The sequence below is a fragment of the Lissotriton vulgaris genome, chromosome 5 (assembly GCF_964263255.1).
Source record: "Lissotriton vulgaris chromosome 5, aLisVul1.2, whole genome shotgun sequence".
Taxonomy (NCBI): Eukaryota; Metazoa; Chordata; class Amphibia; order Caudata; family Salamandridae; genus Lissotriton; species Lissotriton vulgaris.
The window spans coordinates 596,947,765-596,967,637 of NC_141693.1; the positions used below are offsets into that span (position 1 = coordinate 596,947,765).

General features: G+C 44.2%; 1 protein-coding gene across 10 annotated transcripts in view; it reads right to left on the bottom strand.

Annotated features, from left to right (window-relative positions):
- CCSER2 (coiled-coil serine rich protein 2) overlaps nt 1-19,873 on the bottom strand; it is a 649,443-nt gene that overhangs the window by 207,311 nt on the left and 422,259 nt on the right. For all 10 annotated transcript variants that reach the window (XM_086922031.1, XM_086922035.1, XM_086922037.1 and 7 more), the window contains one exon: nt 12,248-12,331. In XM_086922031.1, coding sequence (XP_086778157.1) covers nt 12,248-12,331 — 84 coding nt within the window. The remainder of the gene's footprint in view (nt 1-12,247; nt 12,332-19,873) is intronic.

Below are 19,873 nucleotides of genomic sequence, written 5' to 3' on the forward strand. Positions count from 1 at the left end.
GTCAGATTAAAAGTAATTTTGTTTGGATAAAAACATGTAATTTGATAAGGAGGAAGAAACAATTTAAAGAAATTAAAATAAGAATGTTTAGAAAGAGTAATACAGATTTGGTACAAAAAATGTTGAACTAAAATATTTTACTGAGAGTGTGGTTGATAAAGTGTTTCCTCTGAAGCACAAACAATTTATTTTGACACGGATCATCAGAATGAAAACTCTGGATAAAACAGTGTTTAGGAAGAAAAAAAAAGCTTATTAATAAAAGTAACTTTTGCAAAATTTGCAGAGAAAAATGGAAGCGCATGTCTACTATTGAGCCTTACTTTAATAAAGAAAGCTACTTACAAGAAAATGAATTTGTGTATGCAGTTGAAAGAACTGCCCTTATGTTATGAAGTAAAAGACAGTAGTCCCTTTTCAAAAGAAGAGATGATTCCTAGAAAAGTAGAGGAATAGATAGCTTAAGAGGTACAAGGAAGGCATAGACATGCTCCTGTTTATTATTGGACAGGAATAAATTGATACAGTAGGAACCCACCCATGTACTTGCAGTGCTGCTATCTACTTTACCTCTGCAAATATTTGGACGAATAAGTAATGGTATCGTCGTCATGTTGAGCTTAAGTGCATGTTGTGAAATTTAGTAACACCAACTGGGTTTCTAACCCTGAGTTGTGAAGAATATCCAAGGGGTCAGTTACATCACTTTCTGAGACAAGCAAACTAACATTAAGGTATCATTCATTGAGCTTCTGAAAGTGCTTCAAGGTACAGTTGTGTATTTTCCTTTAGATGGCAAACAATATTGAAACGGAGGGAGTAGAGAGAGATGTTGAAGAACCGCTTTTATTCTAGTAAATTGTGTGCCCATGAAAAACAAAAAAAAATTGATAAGAAGTAGTGGATGTAAATAAGGTGAAACAAGCTGCACAGTATTTTTAAGACAATAATCTGAACTATAAATAAGTAAATGTTGTCTAACATGGAAGTTGCATGGAGGACGAAATGTTTCTTTCAAGTGGAAAATTTAAAACAGTGGATAGACCTAGAAATGAAGAAATAGAAGAGCATTACAGTATCCATTCACTACATTCAAAAGAGATTATGGGGAATGCCATTGAACTGTAACAGATGAAACAAGCTACAAGAACGCAAACGAGTGTCTGGAGAAAAGTTCTTCAAATTGCTGCTTCTCAGTTCTCTTTAAAAAAAACTGTTAGAAACACCTTCATAAAAAGTAACAGTACTTTTAACAAACACTTTAAAAGAACCCCACAAAATTCTCCCAGCAGTACTGACAAGGATGTCCTTTATAGTGGGATACCTCATCCTCTTTCCTTTCTCTAGAGCCAGTAATTTGGCCCTAACATCACCACGAATAGTACTCATTCTCAAAGACCCTCTGTACCACTACAGCTACTTCTTATGCCAGAAAAAAACCTGTCAATATAAAGCCCCTACTTAATCTCAGGCACCAAAGCTCTGAATATATTAATTATTTCTTTTGCTCATGCCATTAATGTCACACTCTAACAACTCCTCTGCATCCAACTGGACCAGATGTAGCCTCGCTTCCCACTCAACCTGTCTGTTCTTGAGGTACTCAGGGGACCAAGATTGGATATGACAGTACTTTCTGCACCGTATCCAATTGAGAAGACACTCTCTGGAAGACTCTCTCTGGGGAATCCCATCTTTCCTTGGAGACTTTAGTCACTCATTTCTCCACTCCTCCCCACCCTTCCTTCTGAAACCCACTACCCTTTGGGGCTTTCATTTTGAGGTCAACTACAATCAGAGTTCTCCATTCTCAAGAGTGCTGAAGCAGTACTTTTTGAATTCTTTTTGTGGTGCAGGTTGCATTCTGCAGATGTACTCAAACGTGGCTGCACAAATGAGTAAATGGGTGTGTGAATGGTCTTATGGTTGTGTGAGTGTAAATGACACAAACAGAAGGGGGGAAAGAAGTAACATCTCTACTCCGACCTCCCCAATCAATAACTATAACACACTGAAAGGAGTAGGACAGTGTCTTTAAAAGAAGCACGTGCTCAGTGAGATAACCCTGCCCTTCCTCACAACATTGTGACATGCTTAATCATTGGGCTTGCTCACTAACACCCCTACGCAGACCAATGCCTGGCGTGGAGCAAAGGGGAAGGGAAGACAATACAAAATTTGGGATCACAGAAGAAAAGAGCAGCCAGTGAAAGTTAAAACTAGCTTGGATGTGTCCCCTCTCGAAATTTTATTCCTGGGCCATCCGGCTAGGTTTAAAAAACGTGAAGGACGGTGGTGATAGAAGTAAATTAGGATTTCTACACCCCTCCTTACTGGCAATGTGTTGACATATTTCTGACGTTTCTGTTGTGTCAACAGTGTTGGGTCACTTCGGCATTCATCAGGACCCTCCAGATCCCAAAACGTACCACCCTTTGATCCTGGTTCAGGTATCTCTGGAATATATACTTTCCATATCGGGTATGCCTACTTCACACTCTAAATAATCGAGTTTCAACAAGCAAATTGCTCCAATTAGAAAGGTGTTGGGAGTGACCCACTGTAGTCAAACTTTCATCAAGCAAGGCTCACCTCCTAGAATATCTCCAACTCTCGTCGTGTGATTGAGTTTGTCAATCAGTGTCTGGCTATATGAGTGATGGGTACATAACTGCTTTTGTGAGAGTGTAACTGGGTCTGAAAGTGCATCCCTGACTCTGTGAGCGTGTGCACAGAAATACTATTAAATTAAATACTAAAAGAAAACACCCACCCTAATTTCAAACGTATTCATTCATACTAGCATAAGAACATTAATATACATTCATTATAGCAATTCCTCTTTCTCTGTACCTGCTCACTGTATTGTTAGTTAATATTCTCATATAAGCAGCCTTCTATTTTCCATTCTAGTATACGGTCTAGAAGCTACACAATTTCTTTCACCTTAAATACACTCACTATTTTTTGTTTTCTAAATATACTTTTAAGTACTAGAACCTAAACAACATATCTGTAAAAGTTCTTTGCTGTTCTCTCATTTTTATTTCTATGTCTTATAGCATCTGTTTTCATTTGAAATCTCCAATCAGAACTCCTGTAAACCACCTCCTCGCTCAGTAGGAAGCAGGTAAAACAGCTACCCCTCACCATGTGCTCTCACTTCTACTGCTCTAGTTAACAAATCACAGGCTTCCTTTCATCTATCTTTTTTTAATACCCCTTCTAAAGGGTCAGTATTTCTTAACCTCTTTCCATGTTTCCTGCGAAAAAGCCTAATTTGATTGGCTTTTTTCATGAATCTGCAGATCCATAGTTCGGTTCACAATATATACACACAAAACTATAGAAATTCATCATTCAGATTTAACTTAAAAACCCTTTTTTTTTTTTGTAAATATATACATTTTTTTTTTATCCAACAAAGGCCGAAGCTTCTCAAGATGCACTCAAGTGCCTCTTGAGAAGCTCCGGCCTTTGTTGGAAAAAAAAAAATATATATACACATATATACATACATACACACACACAAATCTCTATGTATATAAAGATATGATTAACTGCCCCTAGTATAACACCGCCACCAGCCCCCTCAGAAACTCAGCTTAATTTTTTCCAAAATGTAATGTTGTGGCCATCAACACTGTCCATGGAAATTTGACTTGATCATGAGTCTTTCTCAAAAATTATTTTCATTTCCATTAGCATTTCATCTTTATATTGTTCTAGAGAAATAAATTAAGAAAAAAGGATATATACTAAAAGGTAAACATAATTCTTTAAGAATTCAGTTTCATGCATTGCAATCTACATGGTGTAATAACCCTCTAATACAATGATCATACATCTCAGTAAAGTTAAAAAAATATATATAAAAAAATGATACATTATGGAAAGTTCACAAATCATGGTGGCATTGGAAAACAAACGAACAGGTAGAGGATGTAGCCTAATGGCTAGAGCAGTCGCCCTAGAATCTGGGGAACCCGGCTTGAGTCTCGGCAAGGGATGGTCAACATTCTGTGATTCTGGGCAAAATCACTTATTCTCTTGTGCCTAACAAAATGAATGTGCTTTCTGCAATGCAACTGGTGCTCCTGTGAAGTGCTCTAATACTTTCGTCACGTTTGCGCTTTATAAAACTCCGGAAAGAAAAAAATAAGTAGGCTTACACCAAGTTCCTAGTCACCTAGTTAACTTGTGCATATAGATAGAAAGAAACAGTTGAAATAAATAACTGCCATTTTCACAAAACCATTCAAACAAGTTTAAACGGTACAAGGGGGAGGCTAGGTTTGCAGGTTTAGAGCCAATTTTGAAGAGTACTCTGAAGACAATTGGAAATGTTGCTTTTTTAGGTCCCATCTGCAATGGGGCATGCATTGCATGTGCTTTCGTTTGTGAGACCGATTGTTTATAACAAGGGCCTTGCATCCCGCCCATTGCTTACATTTTTTTTGGCTTCATTGCCACATTCTGCCTTCAAATTGTCCAGCATGTCCTGGCTTCACTTCCTCTTCTTTCGGCTGGAGCATCAATCAAGTATAGAGTACTTCAGCTTGATTGCTGTCCTTCCACTGATCATGCTGTGGTTGAAGTTCTACTTTTATTTTTCTTCATGCCTGTCAGCCTTGTCGAACCTCTTGCAATTGGTGGCTTTGTTTTACACTGCCAGACGCATTTCAAAGAAGCCTTTTTTTCTTTAAAAATGGATGTTTATTGTGACAACAGACGTGATTTTCTTTGATTGTGATAAAAGATTATTTATTTATTTATTTATTTGTTTATGAGATTTATTGAGCGCGCAAATACCCTAAGGTGTCTCGGCGCTTGGGTAGAGTGATAGTTTAGTAAATGATTATGGATTGAAAAGCCAGGTTTTTAATTGTTTGCGGAAGGATATTAAAGATGTGGTGATTTTTATTTGGTGTGGCAAATAATTCCAGAGTTTGGCGGTAGTGATTGAGAAAGATCTGTCACCCCAGGTTACTTTCTTAGTTTTTGGAACCTCTAAGAGGTTGGCCGTGGAGGATCGTAGTGCACGTGTTGGTCTGTAGGGACATAGGGATTGTTTCAGAAAAGCAGGTCCTGTTGCGTGGATGGTCTTGAAAGCTATGAATAAGGCTTTGAATCTAATTCTATGTCTCACCGGTAGCCAATGAAGTTGTCGGATGGTTTTAGAGATTGGTTTAAACTTGGGTATTCCTGTGATTAATCTGGCAGCTGCGTTCTGTACCAGCTGCACTTTGTTCAATACCTTTTCTTGAGCATTTACAGGGAGTCCGTTACAGTAGTCCATGCGGGACATCACCAGGGTGCTGACTAAGGTTTTTATTGTGCTTGTGGGAAGATAGGGAAGAAGTTTCCTGATCATTCTTATTATAAAGAACGCAGAAGAGACCACTGTGTCGGCATGATGCGTGAATGATAATTTGTTGTCAAAAATCACCCCTAGGTTTCTAACCTTGGTGACCGGGATGGGAGGTAATCCAAGATCTCCTGGCCACCAAGTGGGGGACCAGTTTGGAGTGAGATTGCCGAAGACCATTACCTCGGTTTTATCCGAGTTTAGTTTAAGGCAATTCTCGGTCATCCACTTGCTTATTGCAAGCATTCCCTCTTGGAAGTTGCAGGCTACTTTCAGTCCGTTGTTGTTAACCGCCAGGACAAGCTGAGTATCGTCGGCATATGAGGTTACCGCTAGATGGTGAGATTTAATGATCCTCGCCAAGTCAGCCACTTAGATGTTAAAAAGTGTTGTACTTAGCGAGGATCCCTGGGGGACACCACAGGGTAGAACAAATGCTGAAGATGAAAAGTTACCGAACGACACGGACTGCTCCCGGTTGGTTAGGAAGGAGGAGAGTAGGGAAATGGCATTTTTTGATACTCCTGTTGCCGTGACATGGTCGATCAACGTGGCATGATCAACAGTGTCAAAGGCCGCGGAGAGGTCAAGCAGTATGAGCACCGCAGCACCTCCACCGTCCAGGACCATCCTGATTTCATCGGATGCTTCGATCAGAGCGATTTCTGTGCCATGCCCCTTCCTGAATCCAAATTGTGAGTCGTCCAAACAGTGATTGCGGTCAATGTATTCGGAAATCTGGACATTCATAAACTTTTCCACGATTTTTGCTGGAAATGATAGACATGCTATTGGTCTGTTATCTGTTTCCACATGTATTTTCACTGAGATATGGACATGGGTGCAATTGCTTTTGTTATGTGATAGGATTTTTTGGGCCAAATGAAAAATTTTTTTTCAAGCAGCTGGATATCAACTGATTTGCTCAGAATCACCAGCGTGTTGCGCTAAGCCCTAACAAGCATTATTAGCAAAGCCAATATGTCTCACCTTTGAGACTATTGGCTCAGTCATTGACTTTTGTTCCTGCTGTACAGCATGGCATTGACAACGTTGGCAATGATATGCAGCTTGGCTGCATAGTAGGGTAGATGGTGTGCAGTCTGGCTACTATAATTTATTTTAAAGACCATGATGCATCCAGCATGCACTTTTAACAAAAGCCACACTGCAAAGCATCCAGACCGCTGTCCAGCATGGCTACAAAACCTTGCTAATAGGTCACACCACCATCACGTGTCAGCAGCACAACTCACTGACTAAAAGCTACGACTGCATGCAACTAATCACCTTACCATTAACAGAGGATTTAATGCACATTTTGGGCTCCAACGGGGAGCATCGCTGGTTGAACAAATAACTATGCAAAACTATCAGTACTTTAAACTCTAGAAACCTAGAGGGGCACCGGAGAAACAATTAATCACATTTATCACTCAGACCTTTAGTACAATTTAGACCCTAATGGGGAACTTCACTGGCAAAGTGAATAAACGGGGTGAGTTACCAGCATGGAGTTACATTGGATCAATGAGTAGTCATAGAGAATACAAGACCTTTTATTTACACTATGGATCATAACCGGGAGCATCCCTGTTTAAATAGTAAAAGGAGGGTCACAGGATATATGGGTTTAATCCGGGACAGAAATGTAAGACATAATGGGGCCTATCGCAGGACTATCCAGAGCTACATGCGAATACTGTTGCTGGTGTCTACAGTGCAAGGGGCATAACTGTATTCCGTTTTTAAGTCAAGATTGTAACGATTTTAAATAGTTGTACAATAAATTCTTTGAATTTGCCATTGCTTGTTTTGTCGGAGATGTCAGCTTTTGAAGTTCAGGACTAAACCAGGTTTTTCGATTAACAAATTAGACTTCCCTTTTTACTGAATGCATTTCATATCTGGCGGGGTTCTATTTAGTTTAATGCCCTATTTAACATAATAAAACAATTTCGTTTTGAGGGCACATGATCGACCAGGTGTTATTCGTCAACAACTGGTCTTGACCGTGAGGAACGACACCTGGAATGGTGACGGAGTCAGATATGTTCTACAGCAGCATGGCTTTATTCTACCATGACATATATTATAAATAATGTAAAAAGAAAAACTAATCAACACGTCCTACCACTAGACAGTAGGGGATTACATAAAAATCTGTCAGGAAATAAAAAGGACACGAGAAAATCTTCATACAATAAGAAATAAATAAGAAAAATCAAAATTGGATAAGAAACCAACCTACCACCAAACGCTGCCAAATATTCAAATATCTACCAACAGAAATGTTTGCCATTGAATACATTCACAGCAAATTGCAACGCAGATCGAGAAAGGAAGTGCTCAGGAGTATTTTTAGGTCTCGCTGAACCGACGCGCATGCGTTGTTCTGCGAGATTATAGTGGGCAAAACAGCTCTTGAAACCAGCGAGGATTTGCCAGAATGCATGTGAGTTACTCAAGCGCTACGCTTCCCCAGTCCGCGCTTGAGCTCACTTCCTAATCACACCCCATATGGTGTTCCCTCCCACTCGCTCGCACATCAAATGCTACTGCTACCGTGCCAATGCGCTCCCGCCCCGCCCCCCACAGCAATGGCAAGAGCTTTTTTTTTTTTATTGCCGCGCATCGCTAACGCTTGTTTTTTATTCACGGTCAGCCTGCAGTTTCGTTTTCAATGCCCCATGTCCATCTAGTTAAGCACAGAAACTACTTAGGTTGAAGTGGGCATACGATACCAACCAGCCTGCCGCTCCCTCGCCAATGCGCTTCCGCCCGCTGCCCCCCCCCCCCCCCCCCAGCAATGCCACGAGCATTTTTTTTTTTTTTTATTGCCGCACAGCGCCAATGCTTGTTTTTTTATTCAGGGTCAGCCTGCAGTTTCGTTTTCAACGCCCCATGTCCATCTTGTGAAGCACAGAAACTACTTAGCTTGAAGTGGGCATACAATACCAACCAGCACAACAGATGTACTGAGCCGCGGCCACGTACAAATACACACAAACTGTCAGAGCAGCACATTCCAGACTCATGTCTACAATGGCGATGAGAACAGGTTGGAGCAGCTTGAGTGTCGAAACCAGTTACCAAAGGTGCACTCTGCAAGGAGGCGGAGTAAGTAGGAGCAGGCATCTGCACAAAAGACAGTCTTTCACAAACGTGTGAAAAGCTGCACACCCTGCTTAGCGCAGATTACGGACCAATATACCTTTATGCACAAGACAAGAACAGACATCAAGTCTCCAACCGGGCGATGCCACCTACATAGACAAACAGACGAAATGCAGGAGCAGGGAAGAAGCTAAAAAGCTGACGTCATTTATATTTTTCTCCATTCTTAGGAGTCAATCAAGCAACAGTCCTTTCTCTTTAGGGCGAGCGGTAGTGCCTCTTAAGGGTTCAGATCGTTGCATGTCTTCAGAGGCACCAGTCTGACTTCAATAGAAATCTGGAGGATTCAAGACCATCACATCAACTCGGGTCCCACATAGTTTAAAACAGAAGACACAAGAAATCATTTGGCAAATCCCATCTCAATTTTAGTTGAACTAACTCCTTACAAAAGTAGGCATTACATTATGGTAAAAGCAGACCACCACATAACGATATGTATTCGCATCAGACCCACCACAGCAATGCCGAGAGCTTCACACTTCAAAGGAATGCTCTCCCCCGCCCCCATGCCTCTTCTCTCACACTTTCGCTATCTCCCCTGCCCTCCCACCTTCAGCCTCTTCCTCTGCAGTCTCCGCTGGACCTGCCCTCCCTCGCCATTTGTACGCACAGCGCACTCTCTCCCCCCCTCCCTCCTCCTCACAGCGCTACACGAAGGGTGGCACCCGGCTTGTTGGAAAAGGGTGCTTTACACTGACATCTCCAAACTTAAGTTAAGCGCCCCTAGACTGTACTTCCCATACTGAGGATGTTTATATTGATTTGTTTGTACTTTGTAAAGTAAGAACGTGTCTTTCTATATGTAAGAAAACCTCTTGAATACCAGGGACTTCTTCAATCTGCACCCGACCAAGAGTTTCATAAGTTAATATTAAAAAAATAAACTCCAGAGTGTTGTAAGAGAAAGTAATTGCAGGCACAGCTAAACATTTTAAAATATTTAGCAGCACTTTATCAAACGAAGTTGGCTGCCGTGAAACATTTTGTAGTTGAACGCATAGTAAATGTGCTTCAGGACAAAAAAATTAAGGTGTTTTCATTATTAATTTTACATCTGAACGCCATCAAGGATTTATAGGGGTGGGGGCTACAGCACCTTCTTCTCCCTTACTTCAAGTACATCTTCTTTCAGACCCACAATTCCTTCATGGGATCTAGACACGCACACAATAATTTTTTTTTTTTTAAAGTCTCTGACTCTTGGACAGCTGATAGCGACCTTTGATACAGCGCATTGCAGACTCCCACACATCTACAGGCGCGCCAAACAGGTGTCTGTGTTACCCGACTCAATGGTTCTCAATTCTTTGACGTCAGAAAGATGTGACTCTAGTTTTAGTCTACAAGTCCCAGGCAAATGTCTAGGGTAATCGCTTTAGTCCACTCAGCTATCCTAGAATATATTTCTCTCATGCTCTTGGTCACTCCCATATCATTCTCCTCTTGCATCCCCCCCACCTTACTTAGTTTCACTTCCTTTCTAACAATACTATAAAATCTCCTCTCCTCTATCTCCCGACTCTCCCCTCAGTCTCTCCACTCTCCTCTCTCTCTCCCCTCTCCTCACTCTCCCCTCCCTTTCTCTCCTCCCTCTCACTTCAATCTCCCCTCACTATCCTCACTCTCCCCACTCTCTCCTTTCACACCACTCTCTCCTCTCTCTCCACTCTTCCTCTATTTCTGTCTCACTCTCTCCTGCCCTTTCACTGTCTTGGCCTCACCACTCTTCCTCTATTTCTGTCTCACTCTCTCCTGCCCCTTCACTGTCTTGGCCTCTCCACTCTTCCTCAGTTTCCGTTTCACTCTCTCCTACCCCATCACTGTCCTGGCCTCTCCACTCTTCCTCTATTTCTGTCTCACTCTCTCCTGCCCCTTCACTGTCTTGGCCTCTCCACTCTTCCTCTATTTCTGTCTCACTCTATCCTGCCCCTTCACTGTATTGGCCTTTCCACTCTTCCTCTGTTTCCGTTTCACTCTCTCCTGCCCCTTCACTGTCTTGGCCTCTACAATCTTCCTCAGTTTCCGTTTCACTCTCTCCTGCCCCTTCACTGTCCTGGCCTTTCCACTCTTCCTCAGTTTCCGCCTCACTCTCTGCTGCCCCTTCACTGTCTCGGCCTCTCCACTCTTCCTCTATTTCTGTCTCTCTCTCTCTCCTGCCCCTTCACCGTCTTGCTTCTGTTTATTGTATTTGCAGAAATCTAATATCTTGGTCTATTCCTTTTCAATAATCAGGCATTTTTGTTTATTCGGTGTTTATGTTTTTGATTGGTTTATTTATAGGTACTTTCTATCTATCTATCTATCGCCCTCACTCTATCTATCTATCTATCGCCCTCACTCGATCTATCGCCCTCACTTGATCTATCACACTCATTCAGCACCACCACTCAGGGGCACCACAGCATCAATCTGTGCAACCATTCAACAACAACTTGTTCAAATATGTTCTCTCAATGTCTCAAACTTTATTACAAATGTCACAAAAAGATGTTAATATCTAACTTCCGTTCTTGGATTTTCGTCACAATAAAATAAAATTTTAATGTAAATGTGTTTGTGTTTATATAGCGCCTTCTACCCTGAGGTCTCGTAGCGCTGTATTCATACCGCTGTGGAACCCTTCCTGGCTTTCCTGTGAAATGTCCACTCCTGGGCAGCCCCAAGGTAAAGCCAGGCATCCAAGCGCTGCTGGGGCCGTTGTGGAGATTAAGCAAGCTATTGCCCAGAGTCACAGAGTGGGACCCAAAATTAGACTAGGCACCGAGGCAAGAATTATCAGGTCCGGGGAAATTGTGTCCAAGAGCTGCTGAGGAAGGAATTGAACCCTGGTCCCGGGCCAGATCTCTGCATCAGGGTCTGCCGCTCTAACCATTGAGCCACGCTTCTCCACACAAAATCTTCACAAAAGTTATTTACAAAATTTTAAGCTATTGCTATTATAAAGTACAATAAATTTTATTTAAGTATTAGTTATTTAAAAAAATTAAAAGCCATTATTATTTGTAATAGCAATACTTCTAAGTCACGTAAATACAACACATATTGCATTACAAATGCTATAGGTGTCACATTTGCGAAAGTTATAACTATTGGCATTGTAAATGACAAAGCTATTAATTTAGCTATTTTCAAAACCAACACAGAAATAAAAAAATTGTCATTTACAATTCCAATAGCTCAAAATTTCCTAATGCGAGATCTATTGCATTGCAAATGCTGGTTTAGAAAATGCCTCAATGGGGTGAGTTCCTAGTGGTCTTTGCAGGGGTCACTCACTCGTGGGTGGATAGGAAATGCCACCCAGTGCAAGTTATCAATCTGCACCAACCGCAGCGGCTGCATTTTAGAAGAAGAAACCAGAACACGCCTCCTATTCACACAAGTCATTACACGGCAGCATGGATGGTTACTCCATTCCATTCACAAAATAGAGGCTGATTCACACCCTGCAATACTGACATCAAATACCCTCAAACAAGCTAACAAGTGTATCACATTCAAAATATGAAATATACAAAAGTGAGAGGTTAATACAATGGCACTGTTAGAAGTCTGCAATCAAGTACAACTGTACTTGTGCTCTCACAACATGGAAAACCAACAGTAAATTGTAAGTGAAAGATTAGCATTAACACATTGTGTCCGTAATTGAGTTGTGTGCAAATCAATTTTCTAGTTCAATACACATTGGAGGCTTACCCTCAAAGTGGTTTCTGCATTATGTGGCTCAGGTGTCAATGGTGACGTGAGTTCTAAATCTAGCAGCGACTCAGTCTCCTCACTCTGCAATAAGAGGTACAAAAATAAGTTTGATTACTTGGTAGTAAACAAGAATCCCAGTTCAAATTAACAAGCAAGAACCACAATGAATGATGTAAATATTTTAGACTTCAATCTTTTCAAGGAATAAGGATCCGACTAAAAAAAGAAACCCCAACTACATATATTGTGAATACATTTAAATCACCTTTTTACTTTGTATTTAAAACCTCTCATTTTAGAATCTATTTTACACTTAACTGCCTCTATTTTTTTAGCATTCTTTTTGCTGGTCGCTCTACATTACACAAAGCATATTTTTCATGCCCTTTTCTTTTAGGTAACCGTATTCTTTAATCACCGGTTTGAATAGTTTGAGAAATTGAGTTGTTGGTTGACTGGGTCACGAAGCAACTTCCATTCTCATCAGGGTAAGGTACAAGCAAACACCAGATTAACCAGTGCTCAACCCCCTGGTAGTTTGCCACAGAAATGTCAGTCGTAGCAAAGAGGCAATGTGTAAAGTATTTATGCAACACTTCAAACAGCAATACAGTAGAAACACTTCAGCATTTGCAATGAAATAGGTCTCACATTTGTGAGAGTTTGAGCTTTTGGCATAGTAAATGGCAATGCCTTTTATTTACGTGTTGGTTTTTAAAACATAAATAAAAAGCATTGTCATTTACAATGCCAATAGCTTAAACTCTCGCAAATGCGAGACCTATTGCATTGCAAATGATTGTTGTAATTTGTGGCGGGCAGTGTAGGTTTAATTAAATGCGAATGAGCAGCTGCTGGAGCCAAGTTTCCATTAGAGACGCTGGTTGAAGGGTGTTAAATTAAAAAATATATATATATATAAAAACAAACTGGATTGTGAAGTAATGGACCAGTTTAGGGTCAGGGCATCAACACAGCATAGGGGACCATGATTTGAGTGTGGAAAGAGGAGACGAGAGATAGAGCATTAAAACACACACTCCCAGGGAATGCTGAACAAAGAAGAAAACAATATACACTAGAGTTCTTCTGATTCCTCGCTTTCAGATGGGTGGGGAAGCTCCCAACCCATTTCATCGGGATTAAGCACTGAGATGTTTTTGATTCCTCTGTAAAGTGACTCCACTAAAGAGGAAAACAGACCAAAGCCGCCAGGGCTCCTAGAGAAAGGGAACAAGGTTTGATCGGCCGCTGATGAGGGAGAAAAAAAATTGGCATCGGCAGAGCCTGGAAAATCTAGAGCATACACCACCGAGAGAAAATGAGAGTGCGCCAAGAAACTCGCAAGTATGAGAAGGCGCTCTAGGGGGGAGATAACCGCCTTGACCTAGAATCTCATGTTTCAGAAAATCATGGAAGGGTGTGACTGTGCATGAAACACTTATGAGATGAGAGTGAGCGAGGGAGATAAAGATAGAGGAGCCATAAGAAACTGTGAGAAGAGTGCCTGAAATAGAAAGAGAGGAGAGCGGGGCTGGGAGAGAAAAAGAAAGAACGGGCATGTAAGAGATAGGGACAGGTGAACAATAGAGTAGGGAGAAGTAGGAGAAGAGAGCAATGGGGAGGCCAAAGAGGAAAAAAGGATGAGCAGAAAGAAGGGACGAGAAAAAACATGTGAGAGATATAGACAAAAAGGTAAGAGCTTAGGTAGGACGGGGGAAAACATAACAAGAGAAAGAGCTGGAAAGAAAGGTACAACAAAGGAAAGGGTAACAAGCTCGGGAGTGGTGCGTGCGTGCGAAAGTCTGCTCATTTTCAAGCACTGCACTCATGCTTGTGGCATGCCCCTGCACGCTCCCGCAAGGTGTATGCCGCCACAAGCAAGAGTGTGTGCTTGAAAATGACCAAAGCGACTGCTAAAGGTCCTCCTATGCAGCGCATGCACGATGCGTAGGCAAAACGTAAAAAAGAGACTACACCAGGGTAGAAAAATAGAGCAACATTTAATAAATGAAAACAAGACCAAAAAAAACTAAATCAGCAGAATCAGAGATATGCATTTTTAAAGAATGTAGTGAATATAGCACCAAAAAGCACCAAGCACCAACTCAGGATACCTGGCCATGCTGAACGGGTCAAAATCACACTTTCAGGCAGACTGCAATAGAGTGCAGGTCTGATACAGTCACCAGGATCCAGGAGCTAGAGCAGGATGTTGGGGAGCCTTCTATGTCCCTAAGGCAAGTATCAGGAGGCCAGTAGACTAGCCACTGAAGCCCCTCTGAGGTCCTGGGTCCAAAATGAAGTTGAAGGTCCAGTTGTTCATTCCCAGGCAAGAGAGCAGAGGGTCAGCACAACAGGGCAGCAGTTCTTTCACAGCAGCAGTCCTTGCAGCAGCACAGCAGTTCTTTTTCCTGGCAGAGCCTCCACAGGTCCAGAGGTTTACTGAAGTGGTGATGTCTGAGGTCCAGTATTTATACAAAGTAGTTCCTTTGAAGTGGTGAGAAGTTTCTAACGGCATGCATTTGAAGTGCACAGGTGATCCGACTTCCCAGCCCGGTCTCCAGACTAACTACTGGAAGTATGCAGCCCTTTGCGTGGGGACATAGCACAGCCTATTCAGGTGTAAGTGAGGCTGGGTCCAGCTCCTCCCTCCCATCCTGCCAGTGATGGTCCATCTAGTCACAACTAAGCTCTCTATTGTGTGTGGCTGTCTAGGAGGAATACACAAAGCCCAACTGTCGACCACACCCAGTCATGTGACCCACAGACAGGCTGCAGGCACCAAATAGCTAGGGCAAGAAAATGCAAATTTTCTAAAAATGGCATTTTCAGAAGTGCAATTAAAAATCGGACTTCACCATGAGTTAGGATTTCAAATTGGGTTCCCATAGAGACCAAACTTTAACTGGTTACCTGTTCCCACTTGGACGTTACACTTCTAGAATGTAATAAGGCATCTCCAATATTATCCTATGGGAGAGGGGAGAAGTAGGCCTTGCAGTAGTGAAAAATTAATTTAAGAGTCTTTCACTTCCAGGACATACAAAACTTAAACGTTCATGACCTACTTTTTAAATACATTGCACCCTGCCCTCTCGGCTGTCAAGGGCCTCCCTTAGCGGGGACTTGTATGCATTAAAAAGTAAGGTCTGGGCCTGGAAAAATGTTTATACTTGTGAAAATTATGGAACGCACACTGTTATGTCAATAGTCAATTCTTTTGAAAGATGCCCCTTTGTCAAAGTTATTGTATGTAGACTTGTTCATGCTCTGCCCCAACAGTACGTTGATAATGATTTACAAGCATTTGCAATGCAATAGGTCTCGCATTAGGAAAGTTTGAGCTATTGGTCTTGTAAATGTTTTTTTTTTTATTTATGTGTTGGTTTTGAAAATAGCTAAATTAATAGCTTTGTCATTTACAATGCCAATAGTTATAACTTTTGCAAATGTGACACCTATAACCTGGGGTTGCGCTGAGTGATGCTGTGGTGGTGCTGAACGGTGCTGTGGTGGTGCTGAGTGATGCTGTGGTGGTACTGAGTGGTAATATGGTGGTGCTGAAAGGTGCTGAGTGGTGCTGCTGAGTGGTGCTGAGTGATAATGTGGTGGTGCTGAGTGATAATGTGGTGGTGCTGAGTGGTGGTGCTGAGTGGTGGTGCTGAGTGGTGGTGCTGAGTGATAAAGTGGTGGTGCTGAGTGAAAATGTGATGGTGCTGAGTGAAAATGTGGTGGTGCTGAGTGATAATGTGGTGGTGCTGAGTGATACTGGGTAGCGCTGAGTGGTGCTGTGGTGGTGTCAAGTGATGCTGTGGTGGTGCTGAGTGATGCTGTGGTCGTGCTGAGTGATGCTGTGGTGGTGCTGCTGAGTGGTGCTGAGTGATAATGTGGTGGTGCTGTGGTGGTGCTGAGTGATAATGTGGTTGTGCTGAGTGATAATGGGGTGGTGCTGAGTGATAATGGGGTGGTGATGAGTGATAATGGGGTGGTGATGAGTGATAATGGGGTGGTGATGAGTGATAATGGGGTGGCGCTGAGTGATGCTGTGGTCGTGCTGGGTGGTGATGTGGTGGTGCCGAGTGATGCTGGGGTGGCGCCGAGTGATGCTGGGGTGGCGCCGAGGGATGCTGGGGTGGCGCCGAGTGATGCTGGGGTGGCGCCGAGTGATGCTGGAGTGGCGCCGAGTGATGCTGGGGTGGCGCCGAGTGATGCTGGGGTGGCGCCGAGTGATGCTGGGTTGGCGCCGAGTGATGCTGGGGTGGCGCTGAGTGATGCTGGGGTGGCGCTGAGTGATGCTGGGGTGGCGCTGAGTGATGCTGGGGTGGCGCTGAGTGATGCTGGGGTGGCGCTGAGTGATGCTGGGGTGGCGCTGAGTGATGCTGGGGTGACGCTGAGTGATGCTGGGGTGACGCTGAGTGATGCTGGGGTGGCGCTGAGTGATGCTGGGGTGGCGCTGAGTGATGCTGGGGTGGCGCTGAGTGATGCTGGGGTGGCGCTGAGTGATGCTGGGGTGGCGCTGAGAGATGCTGCGGTGGCGCTGAGTGATGCTGGGGTGGCGCAGAGTGATAATGTGGTGGTGCGGAGTGATAATGTGGTGGTGCGGAGTGATAATGTGGTGGTGCTGAATGATGCTGGGGTAGCGCTGAGTGATGATGTGGTGATGCAGGGTGCAGAAAGGCACAAAAAAACAAGTCTAACAGAGGGCAGAAGGGCAGAAAAACAAGGGGAAAACGAGTCTAGCAGAGGGCAGAAGTGAAATATTAACTTTTTTGTGAAATTTGTAATAAAGTTTGAAACATTGAGAACATATTTGAATCAGTTGTTGAATGGTTGCACAGATTGATGCTGTGGTGGCTTTGAATGATGTTGTGGCGGCAACGAGTGATGCAGTGGCGTTCAGTGATGCTGTGGTAGCGCATAGTGATGTTGTGGTGCCCCTGAGTGATGCTGTGGTGATGCGATGGATAGTGAAGGCGATAAATAGATAGAGGGAGGGATGGAGTGTGGGGTGTGGGCGAGGGATGGAGTGTGGGCGAGAAATGGAGTGTGGGCGAGGGATGGAGTGTGGAGCGGGGGAGAGATTGAGTGTGGGGCGGGGGAGAGATTGAGTGTGGGGCGGGGGAGGGATGGAGTGTGGAGCGGGGGAGGGATGGAGTGTGGGGTGGGGGAGAGATGGAGTGTGGGGCGGGGGAGAGATGGAGTGTGGGGCGGGGGAGAGATGGAGTGTGGGGCGGGGGAGAGATGGAGTGTGGGGCGGGGGAGAGATGGAGTGTGGGGCGGGGGAGAGATGGAGTGTGGGGCGGGGGAGAGATGGAGTGTGGGGCGGGGGAGAGATGGTGAGGGGCAGGGAGTTGGGGGAATGGATGGATGGATGGATGGAGTGCGGGGATGGATGGATGGAGTGCGGGGATGGATGGATGGAGTGCAGGGATGGATGGATGGAGTGCAGGGATGGATGGATGGAGTGGGGGGATGGATGGATGGAGTGGGGGATGGATGGATGGAGTGCAGGGATGGATGGATGGAGTGGGGGGATGGATGGATGGAGTGGGCGGATGGATGGATGGAGTGGGGGGATGGATGGATGGAGTGGGGGGATGGATGGATGGAGTGGGATGGAGATGGATGGATGGATGGAGATGGATGGATGAGTGGATGGATGGAGATGGATGGATGGAGATGGATGGATGAGTGGATGGATGAGTGGGATGTATGGATGGATGGAGTGGATGGATGGATGGAGTGGATGGATGGATGGAGTGGGATGGATGGATGGATGGAGTGGGATGGATGGATGGATGGAGTGGGATGGATGGATGGAGTGGGATGGATGGATGGAGTGGGATGGATGGATGGAGTGGGGGGATGGATGGATGGAGTGGGGGGATGGATGGATGGAGTGGGGGGGATGGATGGATGGATGGAGTGGGGGGATGGATGGATGGAGTGGGGGATGGATGGATGGAGTGGGGGATGGATGGATGGAGTGGGGGATGGATGGATGGAGTGGGGGATGGATGGATGGAGTGGGGGGATGGATGGATGGGGGATGGATGGAGTGGGATGGAGAGGGATGGATGGATAGAGTGGGATGGAGAGGGATGGATGGATAGAGTGGGATGGAGAGGGATGGATGGATAGAGTGGGATGGATGGATGGATGGAGTGCGAGGATGGATGGATGGAGTGCGAGGATGGATGGATGGAGTGCGAGGATGGATGGATGGAGGGGGGTGGATGGAGTGGGATGGATGGAGTAGGATGGAGTAGGATGGAGTAGTATGGAGTAGGATGGAGTGGGATGGATGGAGTAGGATGGATGGATGGAGTGGGATGGATGGAGTGGGATGGATGGATGGAGTGGGATGGATGGATGGAGATGGATGGATAGATGGATGGATGGATGGATGGATGGATGGATGGATGGATGGATGGGGATGGATGGGGATGGATGGGGATGGATGGGGATGGATGGATGGATGGATGGATGGGGATGGATGGATGGATGGATGGGGATGGATGGATGGATGGATGGATGGATGGATGGGGATGGATGGATGGATGGGGATGGATGGTCGGAGTGGGGGGATGGATGGAGTGGGATGGATGGATGGAGGGAGGGATGGAGTGGGATAGATGGATGGAGTGGGGGGATGGATGGATGGAGTGGGGGGTGGATGGATGGAGTGGGGGGATAGATGGATGGAGTGGAAACCGGGCGGCAAGGGCTGTGATTTATAATGTGTTATGTTTAGGAGTAAACAGGCATACGACATAGCAGGTATGTCCATCTTTAATGAATATGTAGAGCACAAATGACGTGATAAACAGAAGAGGCGCACATTGGTGGTTAAAGAGCCCAGAGAGCAGTAAAAACAATAACAAAAGATGCAGCAAAGGCTTCAAAGTTAAGAAAAGATGCAAGCACAGCTTTGGTATTGTGTGGAGGAGGACATGTAACTGGAAATACAATGTTTATAATGTGAAAGTTTAAATCAACAGGAAACATGAGAAATTACATGGCTGCAGTGGAAATTAAAGAGAAACATGCAGACAAAGGTTTTATGGCGGAGGACACAAATGAATCAGGACGGGAAAGCAAATATTGATGATGTAAAACTATATTAACAGCAAACCTGCGAAACCACGTGGGGAAGGAGGATATTTAATAAACAGAGAGGTAGGTGAAAACATAAAAGAAACAGGCAGGCAAATCTTTCTGATTCTATAGAGGTTAAAACGCACGGGGGAAGCTTTAATTTGTAATTTAAAAGGTTAATGCAGCAGGAGTTTAGAAGTGTAAATAGTTTAAAAAGTTTAAATAAACAGGAGTAAGCAGGCAATGAAACATAACAAGTGAGACGGAAAGCCAGAGGCCAGCATCAAACGGACAATACAGAGGGTCTGTTGCTTGTGTGCTCAACCGTGACCTGCGCCAAGGAGCTGAGAGCGTTATGAGAAGGGGGTGTAGTGCACGCGCTGGGAAGAGCAGCAGCAGAGAGGGGGTGGCAAATGGTTCTTTGCTTTAGGCGCTCTGTAGTGTGGGAGGGGGATGGGGCACGGAGAGGAGGTGGCAGGAAAAACAGGGACAGGTTAGAAGAAACAGTAAGGGGATGGGATA